Source organism: Ceratotherium simum, chromosome 8, assembly GCF_057802395.1.
Source record: "Ceratotherium simum simum isolate JZ-2026a chromosome 8, ASM5780239v1, whole genome shotgun sequence".
Lineage (NCBI taxonomy): Eukaryota > Metazoa > Chordata > Mammalia > Perissodactyla > Rhinocerotidae > Ceratotherium > Ceratotherium simum.
The window spans coordinates 1392601-1411654 of NC_141907.1; the positions used below are offsets into that span (position 1 = coordinate 1392601).

Sequence of the window (19054 nt, forward strand, 5' to 3'; positions counted from 1 at the left end):
TGAATACTTGCGCTGGGACATTCGTTTTTTTCCAGTGTTCAGATTTGGACTGAAATATCTGCTCTTCTTGAGTCTCTAGTCTGCTGGCTTTTGGACTAGAACTACACATCAGCTCTCCTGGATCTCAAGTTTGTTGGCTGCAAATCCTAGGACCTCTCAGATTGCATAATCACATGAGCCAATTCCTTTTAATATAAAGCAATATCTCTTTCTCACTCTCTCTGTATATGGCATACATAGGTATATACAGGGTATACACACACACACATATCCTATTGGTTCTGTTTCTCTGGAGAACCCTGTCTAATACAGTGTGGAACACATACAGCCCAGTCACCTAGTCCCCCTGTATCTATGGTTCTATGTAGAAAAGCTTAACCTTCAGAATGATATCTATAAGGAATCAGACTTTTTGTGTGTGTGTGTAAGGAAGACCAGCCCTGAGCTAACATCCAACACCAATCCTATTCTTTTTTGCTGAGGAAGACTGACCCTGGGCTGACATCCATGCCCATCTTCCTCTAATTTACATGGGACACCGCCACAGCACAGCTTGACGAGTGCATCGGTGCACGCCCAGGATCTGAACCTGCGAATCCAGGGCCGCCAAAGCGGGGCACGCACACTTAACCGCTGTGCCACCAGGCTGGCCTCTCTTTTTTTTAAATGTATTTTTTATTTATTTTTCTTTTTTGTGTGTGTGAGGAAGATCAGCCCTGAGCTAACATCCGTTGCCAATCTTCCTCTACTTTATATGGGACGCCACCACAGCATGGCTTGACAAGTGGTGCATCAGTCTGGGCCCAGGATCCGAACCTGCAAACCCCAGGCTGCCGAAGCTGAGCACACGAACATAATCACTATGCCACTGGGCCGTCCCCCATTAGGACTCTTAAATAACTAAAGAAAGATAACTAAGCTAAGTGACTTAGGATGTTTTAGAAAGTTTTTTTAATACCAAGAATATAAATAAAAGTGTTTTTCAGAAAAGTTAATTACCCAGAATGGCCTAGTCCTTTTGCAATCTAGTTAAGGGAGTTCTTTACTATAATTTCTTGTAATACGGACAAAACCCAAGAACAAACTATACACACACACACACACACACACACACAATGGAAGAAAGCTGGTATGCCTATATTAATGCTGAACAAAAATAGACTTTAAAGACAAAACCAAATAGAGAGACCTCTATATAAAGATCCATAGGTCAGTTCACAAGGCAACTGTAACACTTCTAAACTTACATGCACCTAATAACATAGCCTCAAAATCTATAAAGCAAAAGTTGATAAAACTATAAAGAGGAATAGACGAATCCATAATCATAATATAGATCAACATACCCCCCTCACTAATTGATAAAATAATTTTTTAAAAAATCAAAAAGAATATAGTAGACCATGATTAAACAAATTTGACCTAATGAATATATACTGGGCAACAGATCTCAAAACTAGAGAATAAACACGCTTCTCAAGCTCACTTGCAATGTTTATTAAAACTGGCCATAAATTTTGTCATTAAGTAAATCTTAAATTTTAAACTGAAATAATATAGACTATAGTCTCTGACAAGCATTCAATACAGCTAGAAATCACTAATAAAAACATAACTAAAGGGGCTGGCCCAGTGGTGCAGCGGTTAAGTGCATACGCTCCATTTCAGCAGCCCGGGCCTCACAGGTTTGGATCCCAGTCGCACACCGATGCACCGCTCATCAAGCCATGCTGTGGCAGTGTCCCATATAAAGTAGAGGAAGATGGGCACGGATGTTAGCTCATGGCCAATCTTCCTCAGCAAAAAAAAAAAAAAAAACCAGGAAGATTGGCATTGGATGTTAGCTCAGGGCTGATCTTCCTCACAAAACAAAACAAATGAACAAAAAAACAACTAAAACCTCTCCCCCTCCAATATATGCAAATTAAGAAACATTTCCAAATTATACAGGGGTTAGTGAAGAAAGCATCATAAAAACTACAAGATTTTGTGACTGGGTAATGAAAACACTATCAAAACTTGTAGGATGTAGCTAAAGCTGTGATTAGAGGAACATTTATGGCTTTATGTATATATTTTAGAAAGAAAAAAGGCTGGAAAATGAGGTCAGCATCCATCCTAAGAGATTAGAAAAAGAACAAAAAAATAAACACAAAGAAAGTAGAAGGAAGAAAATAACGAAAGTGCAAAAATTAGTGAAACAGAAAACAAACACATAAGAGAATATCAACAAAGCCAAAGGTCGGTACTTTGACAAGTCTTATAAAATTGACAAACATCTGGTAAGATGAATCAAGAAAAAAAAAAATGAAAAAGGGACTATTACTGCATATACTTCTGATATTAAAAAGAATATTATTAACTACTTTATGACAATAAATTTGAAGTTTTAGTAGAAATGGCCAAATCCCTAGAAAAATATAACATCAAAACTTCATTTAAGAAGAACATAAAACCAAAAATCGGTACTCAAAAATCTTCCCACGAAGGGGCCGGCCCGGTGGCAGAGCGGTTAAATGCGTGTGCTCCGCTTCGGCGGCCCGGGGTTCACAGGTTTGGATCCTGGGCAGGGACCTACACATTGCTCGTTGAGTCATGCTGTGGCCGAGTCCCACGTAAAGTACAGGAAGATGGGCATGGATGTTAGCCCAGGGCCAATCTTCCTCAGCAAAAAGAGGAGGACTGGCAACAGATATTAGCTCAGGGCTAATCTTCTTCCCCTCCCAAAAAAAAAAAACAAACCTTCCCACAAAGAAAATTCAGGTCCCCCAGCTGGCTTTATTACTAAGTTCTACCAAACATTTTGGAAGAAACAATTCCATTCTTTTTTTTTTTTTTTTTTTTTTTTTCCCCCCGAAAGCCCCAGTAGATAGTTGTATGTCACAGCTGCACATCCTTCTAGTTGCTGTATGTGGGATGCGGCCTCAGCATGGCCAGAGAAGCAGTGCGTCGGTGCGCGACCGGGATCCGAACCTGGGCCACCAGCAGCGGAGCACGCACACTTAACCGCTAAGCCACGGGGCCGGCTCAACAGTTCCATTATTAAACAACCTTTCCAAAGAAGAGGAAAATAGCGGATAAGCTACAACTCCTTTTATAAGAGTAGTGTAACTTCAATACCAAAATCTGACAGACAGTTTGGGAAAGTAAAATTAGAGGTTAGCCTCACCCATGAACATAGATAGAAAATTCCTACACAAAATATCAGGACAACATAATCCAACAACACAAAGTGACCAAGTTAGGTTTACCTCAGGAATGCCAGGTTGGTTTACAATTAATGCTAGTCTGTTAATGTGGTGAATTACATATCATTACATATGTAAGCATTTGATAAAAATCAAAATTCATTCATGTTCACACCTACTAGAATGGCTATATAAAAAGGACAGATAACAACAAAGATTGGCAAGGATATGAGAAATCAAAACACTCAAATATCATTGGTGTACAACATAAAAATGCTGCAGTCATTGTGGAAAACAGTTTGGCAGTTCCTCAAAATGTTAAACACAGAGTTACTGTATGACCCAAGCAATTCCTCTCAGGTATATACTTGAGGATTGAAAACATATGTCCATAAAAACCTGTCATGAATTTTCACAGCAGCGTTACTCATAATAGCCAAAAGTGGAAGCAACCCAAATGTTCATCAATTGATGAATAATTTATTAATAAAATGTGGTCTATCAATACAGTGGAATATCATTCAGTCATAAAAAAGAATAAAGTACTGATACAAGCCACAACATGGATGAACCTTGAAAATATTAGACTAAGTAAAAGAAGCCAGTCACAAAAGACCGCATATTGTATGATTCCATTTATATGAAATGTCCAGAATAGGCAAATCCATAGACACCGAAAGTAGATTAGTGATTGCCTAGGGCTGGTGGGGTGGGAGACTGCTAATGGGTACAGGGTTTATTTTGGGCCTGATGAAAATGTTCTAAAATTGACTAGGATGATGGTTGCACAACTCTGTGAATATACTAAAAACCACTGAATTGTACATTTTAAATGGGTGAATTTTATGGTATGTGAATTATATCACAATAGAGCTGTTAAAAAATTCACAATTAATTTTTTAAGTCTTCTAAGAATAGAAGAGAATTGCGTTAACCAGATTAAAGATATCTACCAAAAAAACCCAGGAAACATAAGATTGGCAAAACATTCAAAGTTCTCCCTGTGTCATCAGAAACAAGACAATGTACCAGAGTGTCTTAGTGAGTACAACAAGGCAAGAAAAAGAAATAAAAGGTAATTGGAAGAAGAAAGAAAATAATAGTAAGTACACAGAAAAATAAGAGTCTACAGGAAAATTATTGCAATTAATACTTTGGCACAGATGCTATTCACAAGCATCTAAAAATAAAATAAAATTTTAACAGGTATCATTTAAAACATGAAAAAATATAAAATATCTAGGAATATATCTAACAGAAGATGGAAGACCTCTATGGAGAAAATCATAAAACTGTATAACAAATCTTAAAGAAGATCTAAATAGAGAGATATGCCTATATTCACAATTTATAAGATTCAATATTAACATGATTTCAGCCCAGAATGAACTATAAATTCAACTGAGTCTTAATCAAAATCCCAACTAGCTGTACGTGTGTATATGTATAACTTGAGAAGTGAAGATGAAACATATACAAAGGGCGAAGGGCCGAGAACAGCCGAAGACCCTCCTGAAGAGTGAAGCAGGAGGTCTGCTCTGTCAGCTGTCAACACTCAGTGTGTATAAAGTGGCAGTAATGGGACCTAGCGGGTTATTAGCACAGTGATATATAAATAGCCTAAAAGAATAGAGTGGAGCCCAGCAACAGACCCACAGCAGGAGTGACAGTGCAGATCAACAGTGCCGGACTAAATGGACATTCAGGTGGAAAATACTAAAACTGGACTCCAGCTTCACACAATGATCAATTCGAGGTAGGCTGAAGACTCAAATATGAAAGGCAAAACTGCACAGCTCTGACAAGACAACGGGGAGTCCCCCACCCCCTCAGGCAGGGAGGCATATCCTAAACAACACAAAATCGGCCCCAACCACAAAGGGAAGACAAATACACCTATCTAGTTGCAGCTGAGAACTTCTGTGCATTCAAAGATTCCATGAAGAAAGAGAAGTCAAGCCACAACTGGAAGATATTTGTTACATATATAACTGAAAAACGACAGCTATCCAACATTTATTTAAAAAAGAAAAAATTCCTGTAAAGCAATGAAAAAAAATCAGGAAAAAAGCCAAAAGATTTGAAGGGACAATTCACAAAGAAGAAAATCAAACAGTGAATCAACACACACGATGCTCAACCATATCAGTATTAAGGCAAATACAAATTAAAGCCACTGAACACCAAGTTCACACGCCCTCCGGGCTGGCCAGCATCGGTGGGGAGTTGACACTACCACTTCGAAACACAATTTGGCAAAATGCCATGACCCCCTCCCCAATTCAACTCCTAGATATTATACCCTGGAGAAATGTGTGCTTAAAGGCACCCAAAACAAACACAATAATGTTGGTAACAGCATTATTCACAACAGCAAAAGGCTGACCACAACCCAACTGTCTCCCTACGATAGAGCGGATAAAATGCTGCCTGCTCAGAGATCGGAACGCTACTCAGCAAGAAAATTAAACCACAGGCAGCGGCAACTTGGATGAATCCGTCAAGGTGTCAACCAAAAAAAGACACACCCACACCACGCACACAAAATACCATAATATTAACCTCAAATCAGGCAAAACCAAACCCTATTGTTGACAAATGCATATATAATTGGTGAAATTACAAAGAAGGGCAAATAAATGATCACCTCCCTAGGTGGGGGAGGAGAGACGGCGAGGGTTGCGATCAGGCAGAGGTGGGGTCGGCTTCTGTTCTACTTCACCCGCGCGAGAGTCACAGGCGCCTAATTACACAGTCCCTTTCCTATATTATTCGTTCCACTGAACAAACGCGCACTTTCGTCTGCGTTATATCTCACAATAAAAAACAATCATAAACTATAATGTAATAATAATTGCAACAGTACGTAATTGGGAATGTTTAAACAACTATGCTGCCTCAATATTCTGAAACACTACTTAGTTTATTTTTCACGAAAAGTGATACAAGATACCCTTAAGGACAAAAACAGAAAACAAATCTCACATATCCACCAATTAGAATGATGCAAAAACATTCGTGTGTTGAAAGAACCCCCACATACGGACTGATCTAGATAGGTGGATATGTTGTAAAAGAAAAATAAAATTAAAGTCGACAGTAACCGAAAAGTTATACTACGCCTACAAAACCAAGTCTGGCCTTAAGCAGCAGGCGACTCCGGCCAGCACTGCCCTCAGGCCGTTGTCACGGACCCCCTTAAACCAGGACTGTATTTCCTACATTCGGTCCAAAACTCCCGGCTCCGGAATTCGAGGCGCTAAGCACCGCTTTCCTCCGACAATCCGCGTCTGTCCGGGCATCTCGCCCGACCCCCGGCTGGTCGCAGCGCGGGAACCGGCCACCGCCGGCGGCTAACAGGCGCCCGACAGCAGCTGGGGGTTCGCGTCCCCCCGCGCGCCCCCCACAACCTCCCGCTGCGGGCCGGCGGCCCCGCCTTCTCCTCACAGGAATCGGGCCTCCGGACCCACCCCCGCCGCGAAGATTCGGGGCCCGGGGGAGCCCCGGGGAGGGGGGGTCGGGGACAGGGGGTGCTGAGCGTCCGGAGGGGTGAGGCCCGGCGGAGGGGAAGAGGCCCGGGGTGTGAGGGCCGGGGAAGGCGGAGGGTCAGGAGGGGGCGGGGGGAGGGTCGGGGCAGTGACGGTCCGGGGGGCGGAGGAGGGGAGGAGAGGGGGTGCGAGGGCCTGGGTCTCGGGTCCCTGGGAGGCCGGCCCCGCGCCCCCGCCGCCCGCCTCACCTCGTCCACCGTGCGGCGCGGGAGGTGCAGCGTCCCGAGCAGCAGCTTGAGCTTCACGGCCGACGAGAGGCCGTGGAAGCAGAGGCGGATGTTGTCGATGACCGCGGCCGTGAGCAGGGACGCGATGCTGGGCGGCGCCCACAACTCGTCCGTGGCCCCCAGCTTGTTGTGCAGCCACAGGCCCGTATCGCTCTCCCGCATGGACGCCATCTTGCGGGGGGAGAACCAGACGCCGCCGAGCCGGCATCTTATGAAGACACCTACGCACCCGCGGCGAGGACCCCCGACATGGCGGCGCCCGCTGGGGCGGGCCGCGCTGACGGCATCGGAGGGGCGGGGCCTCGGCGAGACGCTTCGTGGCGATGCCGAGAAAGGCCCGCCGGCTGCCGTAACGCAACATGGCGGCGCCTGCGGCCGGCTCACTGCGGCCGCGGAAGGTGACGTCAGGAGAGGGGCGTCGCGGCCTTGTGGCGTGCGGCGCGGCTGGCGGCCGCTCGGGGCTCGGTCTCCCGGAAGGCTGGGCGGCGGCCCCCGGGCGTTCGCGCTCGAAGTCGCCGGGCGAGCTAGAGGGTGCTTGCCTGGTTGGCCGACGTCCCGGTGCGCTGTCCCCTTCGGGCCTCGAGGCTGATGCGTGGCCCGCCCGCGCCGGTGTCCCGCGCACCCCTCCTCTCGGTGGCCAGGAGGCGGGCTCGCGCCTGCTTCCCCTCGTGGGTCCCAGAGCGAGACCAGCGCAGGCAGACGGCCCCGGCCTCCCCGCCCGCGCTTCACGGGGGAGCGTCCTCGGCCGGCCTTGCGGGTCAAGAAGACTTGTAGGAACATCTTTGTCGAAGAGAGCCAGGCAGGGTCCAGCTTGCGTTCATTCCTTCAACAGTCCAGGTGCGCTGAGCACCTGCTACGTGCCTGCACCGTTCCAGGTGCCGGGGTACAATAGCGAGCAAGTCAGACCCAAACCTTTGCCTTTGTGGGTTCCGCGATCCGGAGGGAGTGGGCAGCCTACAATGGTGAGGGGGGTGTGGAGAAAGAGCTGGGCAGGGGACAGGGAGTGATGGGAGGGCAGTTCTGTGATGCACATTACACCGAAAGGGACTTGGGCAAACTTCTCAAGCCTGGCCAGTCCTGCTGCGTTTGCCGTTTGCTGGGCAGCTGTCCCGAGACAGGACTGAGTGGCTATGCTTGCAGCAGCTCCACGTCCTCAGGGTCAGCTGCAGGCGGCCTTCCTAGAGCCTGTTCCTGACATTCGCACCTGCCAGGTTTGGGCCTGCCCTTTCCAGGTGCCCAAAGAGGGGATCAGGGGTCAGGCCTCCTTCCAAAGGAAGTCAGCCCTGCCTTGGGGCGGTTCTTACCACCCCCAGGCTCCAGCCAGCCTTGGGCATTATCAAGGAAGCCACAGAATTGGGGCTTCAGCCAAAAACTGAGTGCCCCTCTATCTCGAGGGGGCTCTCTCCTGCCCTGGCCAACCCCCTCCTTCCCACCAGGCCAGCTTCCTCACCTGCCTCCAGCGGTCTCTGCAGAGCTGAGAGTCGGGACTGGGCCTTTGGTGGACGACGACAGCAAACTCGGAGGCGCTCCGGAGTATGGTCACAAACTGAGAGGAGTGAGGACTTGTTTTCCCATCGCATGGCCAGGGCCACCTCTCTGAGGAGAGGATACTGTAGCTGAGGTTGAGAGAGACTGCAGGCAGCGAGCAGGAGGAAGGACCACTAGCACAGGTTGCACCTCAGGGGCTCAGGACCTGCAGGACCTGGACCTCTTCACCTCTGGAAGGGGTGCCTGTGCCCAGATCTCCCCTTCACACCTCCCGGCTCTGCCCACCACTCCCACAGGCTCCATCCTCCCACTTCATGGAGACCACTGGCAGAGGGGAGGGGGGCACCCACTGCTTCACTGTTCTTTCTGCACCTGGGAGGTGGAGAGGTTAGCAGTCCAGACCCTTCAGATCAGGGCATGCCTTCCTCATTGGTTGAGATGAGGCTCAACTCTGCTTGTATTTTATTCGAGTCTATTTTTCTTCCTTCCATCACCAATCCCAAAGCTCACTTCTCTCCTTAGGCCCCTCACTCCCTACTCTGGTGATCGGAATATGTCTGATGTGTGTGTCCTTGACAGACAAAGTGTATGTTTGTGTCTTCAATGGACAGAGATGAGATTGAGCTTTCTGTTCCCCTAGGATTAAACCCTCACATTGCTTCCAGTTGTTGGCCCTACAGACATTCTACAATGAGGGCCCACATACAAGTCCCTCCAGGACTGTGTGTGAGGGTCTGGGAGGTACTTGCCCCAGAGTATGGGTATTGGCTGAAGGGCACCCAGGTAATGTTACAGAGGGCTGCCAGAAGGTTATCTGGGAGGGACTGCACCAGTTACCCTCCCTCCCACAAGTTGTGTGCTGGAGCCAGCTTACACAGGCTTGCAAGAGACAATTGTTAAATTTTCAGGAATTTCACAAGCTTGTCATTCAACACAGCCTCTACTAAAAATTAAACTTCATTTTATTGTATTCATTTTGCTATACCTTTACAAGGTATTTTACTTCCTTTCACCATTACTCGTGGTCTGGATGTTATTCAGGTCTATTGTACTCGCATGGCAGAAATGCTGCATAACGTTGCACCCCTGTACTCTCCCCTGACGCCACCTTCGTGGATGTCCCCTTGGCAGCTTGAATGCAGCAACGATGGGAGTATTTACACCGTGAATACCAGCAAATGCTGCAAATCAGGGCTTGATTGTTTTGTTGATTGTCTAGACTTACGAAAGTAATAGAGAAAATGCTAACAATGAAGATTAAACTTAAAAGTGTGTTGTCTGTAGTCATTACATTGTGAATAGCACACACAAAAGGAGGCAATATTTCCTCCAGTATTCAAAAACTAATCTGATTCAGCAAAGAAGTGCTTCATGTCACTGACTAATGTGTGAAGTTCTGAAATAAGTGGTGCTGAAGCTAAGAGAAGTTCCAGTTTAATAATTCTAGTTTGTTTGAGGGTGAGAAATAGTTTTACAGTTGATTACATATCAAATTTAATGACAATACATTTATCGGGAAAAGAGCAGATTTGGATGCAGCTCCATTTGTCAAATAATGATTGAATTGTAACCTTGGTCGGCTGGAATAAAAATCTTTGTTCACTGTATGCAAACGTATGCAAATGTTCATAGCAGCTTTATTCATAATAGCAAAAAACTTGAAACAACCCAAATAGCTCTGACCCTGACTGTTTGCAGCTTTCTGTAGAATGTGTGGCACTTGGTGTATTTGAGTCTTCAGCTTTACGTCCTTGAAACTAATTCTGGGTCATCAGGAAAAATTCTGCTAAACCACTGGCTTAACAAAGAGAGAAGGCAGACCAGTAGGAGGAGGTATTTGCAATATTGAAAAGTAAACAGTGGGTTAATATTTAGAGTGAAAAAAGGAATGCCTGTAAATCAGTGAGAAAAAGACAGAGATCCAATAGACAAATGGGCAAAAGATAAGAATGGGCAGTTTATAGAAGGGAAACCCAAATATCTGAGAAGCATGCAAAGAGATGCTTCAACTTATCAATAACCTGAAAAATCCAAACTAAAATAACAAGATGCCTCATTACATCCATTAGATTGCAAAATTAGAAAGTCAAAGTGTTTGTTTTTAAATATGGATATCCAATTGTCCCAATACCATTTGTGGAAAAGATTATCCTTTCTCAAATGAGCTGCTTTTGAACCTTTGTTAAAAATCTGTTGTCCATGTATGTTTGGAGTTTATCTCTGGACTCTTTTCTATGTGTGTGTGTGTGTGAGGAAGATCAGCCCTGAGCTAACACCCATGCCAATCCTCTTTTTGCTGAGGAAGACTGGCCCTGAGCTAACATCCGTGCCCATCTTCCTCCACTTTATGTGGGACGCCTCCACAGCACGGCCTGACAAGCAGTGCGTTGGTGCACGCCTGGGATCCGAACCTGGGCCACCAGCAGTGGAGCACGCGCACTTAACTGCTACGCCACAGGGCCAGCCCTCTATCCTGTTTTATTCATCTACCTTTATACTAATACCACGCTGTCTTGATTATTGTAGCTTTATAATAAGTCTTGAAATCAGATAGTGTTAGCCCTCCAACTTTGTTCTTTTGCAAAGTTATTTTGGCTATTTTAGGTCCTTTGCATTTCCATACACATTTTGGAATCCTTTGTCAATTTCTAGAAAAAAATTTGTGGGCATGGAGTTGTTCATAATATTCCTTCATTACCCTTTTTAATGTCCATGGGATCTGTAATGATGTCTCACCTTTTATTTCTGATATTGGTAATTTGTGTTCTCTCCATTCTTTTAATCTTTTTATTATTATTATTGAGGTATAATTGACATACATTATATTAGTTTCAGGTGTACAACATAATGATTCTATATTTGTATGTATTGTCCTCTCTTTTTTTTCTTAGTTAACCTGACTAGAGACATCAATTTGATTGATATTTTCAAAGAACCAGCTTATGGTTTCATTGATTTTTCTCTGCTGATTTCCTCCTTTCAATTTCATTAATTTCTGCTCTAATTTTTATTATTTCTTTTCTTCTGCTTACTTTGGATTTAATTTGCTCTTCTTTCTCTAATTTCCTAAGGTAGAAACTTAGATTATTGAGTACAGATGTTTCTTCTTTTCTAATATATGATTAAATGCTATCAATTTCCCTCTAAGCATGGCTTTCACTGTATCCCACAAATTTTGATAAGTTGTGTTTCATTTTTGTTTAGTTCAAAATATTTAAAAATTTCTCTTGAGATTTCTTCTTTGATTCATTATGTAGAAGTGTGTTGTTTAATCTTCAAGTATTTGAGGATTTTCCAGCTATCTTCCTCCCTCCCTTCCTCCCTTTCTTCCTTCCGTCCTTCCTTCCTTCTTTCCTTCCTTTTGTGGTGAGGAAGATTGGCCCTGAGCTAACATTTGTTGTCAATCTTCCTCTTTTTGCTTAAGGAAGATTGTTGCTGAGGGGCCAGCCTCGTGGTATAGCAGTTAAGACCATGCACTCTGCTTCAGGAACCTGGGGTTCACAGGTTCAGATCCCAGGCGTGCACCGACGCACTGCTTGTCAAGCCATGCTGTGGTGGCATCCCATATAAAGTAGAGGAAGATGGGCACTGATGTTAGCCCAGGGCCAATCTTCCTCAGCAACAAGAGGAAGATTGTCAACAGATGTTAGCTCGGGGCTAATCTTCCTCACACACACACACACACACAAAAGATTGTCGCTGAGCTAACATCTGTGCCCATCTTCCTTTATTTGGTATGTGGGACACTGCCACAGCATGGCTTGATGAGCAGTGTGTAGGTCTGCACCTGGGATCCGAACCTCTGAACCCTGGGCCACCAAAGTGGAATGCACGAACTTAACCACTACACCACCAGTCTGGCCCCTGCAGCTATCTTTCTGTTACTGATTTCTAGTTTAATTCCATCGTGGTCTGAGAGTATTACCAAGCAAGGGCTCACTACCTGACACACATAGAAGCCAATTCTATGGCACCAGCTTTTGAGAAAAGAAAGAGCTTTATTGTGAGGTTGACTGGCAATGACACAGGAGGCAAGGCTCTCAAATCTGTCTCCCCAAGCCAGGGTTCTGGGCAAAATTTAGGAGTTAGGGGCAGAAGCTGATTGGCTAATCTCGAATCAGTCCATATATGGTAATCAAGCTGCTAGAAGCCAGATTTTCCTTACTGAAGGACTTCTCATTTCATAAAGGTCTCAGGTGGCAACATTTCTGAAGATTCTTGGTTCTGGGGTCATCCTGGGGCTATATGTTCCTGCCTGGCACATGCACAGTGCTGTCTCTGTTATAGAGCAAGGTTTAATTAATCAATGACGTGTTTTAAGGAAGCAAAACTAGGTTAAGCTGGTCAATGTTTTATGTGCTGTTTCAAGAACAGACATTGTATGATTTCTATACTTTTAAATGTGTCAAGGGGCCGGCCCCGTGGCATAGCTGTTAAGCGTGCGCACTCCACTGCTGGCGGCCCGGGTTCGGATCCCGGGTGCGCACCGATGCACCGCTTCTCCGGCCATGCTGAGGCCGCGTCCCACATACAGCAACTAGAAGGATGTGCAGCTATGACATACAACTATCTACTGGGGCTTTGGGGAAAAAATAAATAAATAAATAAAATTATAAATGTGTCAAGGAATGTGTTATAGCCCAGAATGTGGTCTATCTTGGTGACTGTTCCATGTGAGTTTGAGAAGAATATATATTCTGCTATTGTTGGATGAAGCAGTCTAGAGATGCCCATTTTATCCAGTTGATTGATGGTGCTGTTGAATTCAACTATGTCTTTACTGATTTTCTGCCTGCTGGATCCGTCCACTTCCAATAGAGGGGTGTTGAAGTCGCCAACCATAATAGCGGATTCATCTATTTCTCTATTGCTCTTGCTTAAAATCTATTTTATCTAATATTATTTTTATTTTTTTTTTTTAAGATTTTATTTATTTATTTTTTCCCCCCAAAGCCCCAGTAGATAGTTGTGTGTCATAGCTGCACATCCTTCTAGTTGCTGTATGTGGGACGCAGCCTCAGCATGGCCGGAGAAGCAGCGCATCGGTGCGAGCCCGGGATCCGAACCCGGGTCGCCAGCAGTGGAGCGTGCTCACTTAACCACCAAGCCACGGGGCCGGCCCTATTTTATCTAATATTAACATAGTGATACCACTCTTGTTTTTATGAGTATTCACATAGTATACTTTTTATCCATTCTTTTACTATCGACCTTTCTGTATCCTTATGAAGTAGTTGTGTCTCATATAAACAGCATGTCAACCTAAAAAGTAAATTGGCCAGCTGTTTTACCTGCAAAATGACCTTATTTGACAACAACCAAAAGGCTTGCAACTTGGGATATGCAGGCTATGGTAGAACGCAGGCAAGTCCAGAGAAACAAAGGAAGGGCCCTGCTTTTATAGAGGAAAAGGGGAAGCAATAAACAAAGAGTCCATTGGAGGAAACTGGGAATCCAAAGTGTAGAGGCTTCCCATTGGTTGAGTTGCTACAGTCTCTCATTGGCTGGACTGTTGCCAGGTGGGGAGAGAAATCTTCCTTCCTCCTGTTGGGTAGTAAAGTACAAAACACCTTCCTGTCTGAGGTGCAAGCTAGTCTCTTCCTGTTTGGAGTAATTGACCATGTATGATAGGGCATGAGAGCTCCCCCTACAGGCCTTCCCAACTCCAATTTAGTTGAGGTTTCTTTTACTAATTTCACAAGTGTATAGTTGTATTGGTTTTGCTTTTTTATTGAGAGTGACAATCTTCGTTAACTGGAATGTTTATCCATTATCATTGAATAAAAATCATTGATATGTTTGTTCTTTCCTTCTGTGTCTTCTTTTGGATTGATTATTCTTTATCCTTCATTTTACCATGCACATTAGTTTAAAAATTATTCATTCTGTTTCTATTTTTTAGTAGTTTCACTAGAAATCACAATGGATCTGCTTAGCTTATCATAGTCTAAAATGAATAATAACAACTTCCACTTATCCATATGACCTACCACTTTAAACACTAAAAAATGGACAAAATATGAAACAATGTTTTTGAGGCAATAGACAACAGGCAGTGTAGAACAATGATCCTTGAAAAAAGGGAAACAACCAGGTGAGTTCTACGATCAGCTCGGCCTACTCCTGGAGAAATTTTCCAGACTGCAAGACAGGGAGGAGGAACCTAAACAAAGCTGGGCAGTGTCCCTGACTTCAAGAGACAGAGTTCAGAATTTGGGGAACCCAAGATGACAAATTTTTAGGGCAGAGTACCAGAGAGGAGAGAGCTGCATAGGGAGAGAAAACAAAAGCTCTGGGGTTCTGCAGTGTGTTCCCCTCAAGTTTCCAGCTGAGTACTGATCACCACATGACCATGCAGAAACTACTCAAGGCTAGGGAAAGAACCACTGGGGCAAACAAAGTTGAACAGTCCTCAGAGTTCACACTGGGCCAGAAATAGGTTGTGTTCCCACCAACCATAAGGCATTGAGTAGAATCTTCAGAAAGCTTTGCCTCAGTGGTAGGGCCAAATTGGCCCAGATTAAAGATTGTTCTGAGCCCACCTAACAAAACTTGAAAGGAAGACCCAAAAGGATCAAATTATTTCCAAGTAACTTTACATTCCAGAACAAAGCTCAAAAGTATATAAAGGAATAAAAAATCTCCATGACCCAACATTGTAAAATTTATAATATCTGGCATCCAATAAAAATTACCATAAACACAAAGAAGTAGGAAAATACAATTCATAATGAGAGGGGAAAAAAATCAATCAGAACTGAACCAGAGGGGCCAGCCTGGTGGTGCAGTGGTTAAGTTCATGCGTTCCACTTTGGTGGCCTGGGGTTCACCAGTTTGGATCCTGGGCGCGGACCCACTCACCACTCATCAAGCCATGCTGAGGCAGCGTCCCACATAGAAGAACTAGAAGGAACTACAACTAGGATATACAACTATGTACTGGGGGCTTTGGGGAGAAAAAAGAAAAAAAACAAGGAAGATTGGCAACAGGTGTTAGCTCAGGGCCAATCTTCCTAAAAAAACAAAACAAACAAAAAAAAAAAAACAAAAGAAAGAACTGAACCAGAAATGACATAGATGATAGAATCAGTAGACAAGGGCATTAAAAGTTATTATAACTGTATTCCAAACATTCAGGAAGCTGGAAGAAAGACTAAAAATGTTAAGTAGAGACATAAAAAAAAACCCAAATGAAAGCACATGTCCATAAAAGACTTGTATGTGAATATCAGAGCAGCTTTATTTGTAATAGCCAAATACTGGAAATTACCCAAATGTCCATCAACAAGTGAATGCTCAAACAAATTGTACTTTTTCCACACAATGGAACATTACTCACCACTAAAAAGGAGTGCACTATTGATGCACCCAACAACATAGATAAATCTCAAAATAATTGTACTAATTCAAAGAAGACAGACAAAAAATAGAATATATTGTATGGTTCCACTTACATAAAATTGTAGAAGACGCAAATTAATTTATAGTAACAGAAAACAGATCAGTGGTTATTTTGGGGGGGGGGTGCCAGTGAGAGGTAGGACGGAGGGACTGCAACAGGGACGAGGCAACTATTGGGGGTGATGGGTATGTTCATTACCTTGATGGCGGTGATGGCAACATAGGTATATACATATGTCAAAATTGATCACATTGTTTATGTACGTCAATCACACCTGAATGAACGTGTAAAAACGTGACAAAATAAATTTAATAATACCTTCACCCTCCTACCACAAATACAGGTCCTTTGGGTGTTTTATCTAGAACACTTGAACTCCATTTATCCTTTCCTGATTTACATGTTGTCAAATATCTTACTTCTATCTTTTTGCTGTTGTCTAATGTAGCCATGGCGTCTTTACATCTACCACCAGATTTTCCCCAGCTCCGCTCCTCCTTCATTCTCAGATCTTCCAGCCGGGATCTTTTTATCTCAGCCTGAACTACATCCTTTAGAATTTCCTTCCTAAGGATCTTCTGTCTCTGTCTGAACATGTCTTTATTTTGCCTCATTCTTTGTTTAAAAATATAAGTAAACTTTTTTTTTAGTGAATACGTAACGGAAATGCGCAAAATCATAAATGCACAGTTGAACTTCCACAAAGTGGACATGCTGTGTCTCCAATGCCTGAATCAAGAACTAGAGTATTACCCACATCCTGAAATCACCCCATGCCCCCTCCCGGTATAATCCTTTTAATATGCTGCTGAATTCTATTCGCTTCTATTTTGCTGGGGATTTTTGCATCGATGTTCATAAGGACTATTGGTCAGCAGTTTTCCTGTAGTGTCTTTATCTGGCTTTGGTATCAGGTCGTGTTGGCTTCATAGAATGAGTTAGGAGATGTTCCCTTCTCTTCAATTTTTTGGGAAAGTTTGAGAAGGATTGGTGTTAATTCTTCCTTAAAAATTTGGTAGACGGGCCAGCCTGGTAGTGTAGTGGTTAAGTTCACGTGCTTTTCTTTGGTGGCCTGGGGTTCGCAGGTTCGAATCCCGGTCATGGACTGACACACTCTTCATCAAGCCATGCTGTGGAGGCATCCCACATACAAAATAGAAGAAGATGGGCACAAATGTTAGCCAGAGCCAACCTTCTTCAGCAAAAAGAGTAAGATTGGCAACAGATGTTAGCTCAGGACCAATCTTCTTCACCAAAAAAAAAATGAGAAAGAAAGAAAAAATTGGTAGAATTTACTAGTGAAGCCATCAGGTCCAGGTCTTTTCTTTGTCGGGAGATATTTGATTACTGATTCAATCTCCTTACTAGTTATAGGTCTATTCAGATTTTCTATGTCTCCATGAGTTAGTCTTGTAGGTTTTGTGTTTCTAGGAATTTGTCCATTTCATCTAGGTTATCCAATTTATTGGTGTCCAATGTTCCTAGTATTTTCTTAGAATCCTTTTTATTTCTGTAGAATTGGTAGTAATGCCTCCACTTTCATTTCTGATTTTAGTAATTTGAGTCTTCTCTCTTTTTTACCTAGTCCATCTAGCTAAAGGCTTGTCAATTTTGTTGATCTTTTCAAAGAATCAACTTTTGGTTTCACTGATTTTCTCTATTGTTTTTCTATTCTCTATTCCATTTATCTCTGATCTAATATTTATTATTTCCCTTCTTCTGCTAGTTTTAGGTTTAATTTTTTCTTCTTTTTCTAGCTCCTTAAGTTGTAAAGGTAGGTTGGTGATAGGAGATCTGTATTGTTTTTTAATGTAAGTGTTTATAGCTATACATTTCCCCCTTAGCACTGCTTTGGCTGCATCCCATAAGTTTTGGTATGTTGTGTTTTTGTTTTCATTTATCTCTAAGTAATTTCTAATTTCCCTTTTGATTTCCTTGATCATTGGTTCTTTAATTTTCACAAATTTGTGAAAAGTTCCAGTTTGCCTTCTATTGTTGATTTCTAACTTCATCTTGTTATGGTTGGAGAAGATATTTTGTAGGATATCTATCTTTTTAAATCTATTGAGACTTAATATGTGGCCTAACATACGGTCTATCTGGGAAAATGTCCCATGTGCCCTTGAGAAGAACGTGTATGCTGTTGTTGGGTGGAGTGTTCTGTATATGTCTGTTACATCTGGTTGGTTTATTGTGTCGGGTCCTCTGTTTCCTTACTTCTCTTCAGTCTGGTTGTTGTATCCGTTATTGAGAGTGGGGTATTGAAGCCTCCATCTGTTATTATAGAGCCAATTCTCCCTTCAATTCTGTCAATTTTTGCTTCATATAGTTTGATGGTCTGTCATTAGGTGTGTAAACACTTATAGTTGTTATGTGTTCTTGCTGTATTGAGCCTTTTATTAATATATAATGTCCTTTTTTGAATTAAAGTCTATTTTGTCTGATATTAATATAGCCACCCCTGTTCTCTTTTGGTTACTATTTGCATGGAATATCTTTTTCATCCTTTCACTTTCAATCTAATGTGTCTTTGGATTTAAAGTGAGTCTCTTATGGACAGTACATGGTTGGATCATGTGTTTTTATCCATTCCCCCAATCTCTGTTTTTGATTAGAGAGTTTAATCTGTTTACATTTAAGTAATTACTGATAAGGAGGGACTCACTTCCATCATTGTGATATTTGTTTTCTATATGCCTTATAGCTTTTTTGTCCCCTATTACATCATTCTTTTGAGTTTAGTTGATTTTTTGTAGTGAAATGTTTCAATTCCTTTCTCATTTCCTTTTGTGTATATTCTGTAGCTTTTTTCTTTGTGGTTACCATGGGGACTATATTTAACATCCTAAAGTTATAACACTGTAATTTGAATTTATAGCAGCTTAACTTCAATAACATACAAACTCTGCTCCTTTATGTTCCATCCCCCCCCCTTTTGGTTGTTAATGTCACAAAATTACATCTTTATACATCGTGTGCCCCAAAACATGAGCTAATAATTCTTTTAAATCCATTAGTCTCTTAAATTATGCAGAAAACAAAATGTGGAGTTACAAACCCATTGTTACAACAGTTTGTTTTTGTTAGTGCTGTTGAGTGGATTCTGACTCCTAGTGACCCCGTAGACAGCACAGCAGACCTGCCTGGTGTTTTTGCACCATCCTCTCACCTTCTAGCACCACGTCAGACAGTGCTTTGCTG

General features: G+C 42.9%; 1 protein-coding gene and 1 long non-coding RNA gene across 2 annotated transcripts in view; one reads left to right on the plus strand and one right to left on the minus strand.

Moving 5' to 3' along the window:
• NELFA (negative elongation factor complex member A) overlaps positions 1-7190 on the minus strand; it is a 29562-nt gene extending 22372 nt beyond the window's left edge. Inside the window, exon 1 of the mRNA XM_004432222.3 lies at positions 6925-7190. Coding sequence (XP_004432279.2) covers positions 6925-7134 — 210 coding nt within the window. The 5' untranslated portion in view covers positions 7135-7190. The remainder of the gene's footprint in view (positions 1-6924) is intronic.
• Positions 7191-7225: 35 nt separating this feature from the next.
• On the plus strand, positions 7226-9421 carry LOC147916379 (uncharacterized). The gene is made up of 2 exons (XR_015553045.1): positions 7226-7800; positions 8400-9421. It is a non-coding gene; the product is annotated as an uncharacterized LOC147916379 (long non-coding RNA).
• Positions 9422-19054: the final 9633 nt, after the last annotated feature.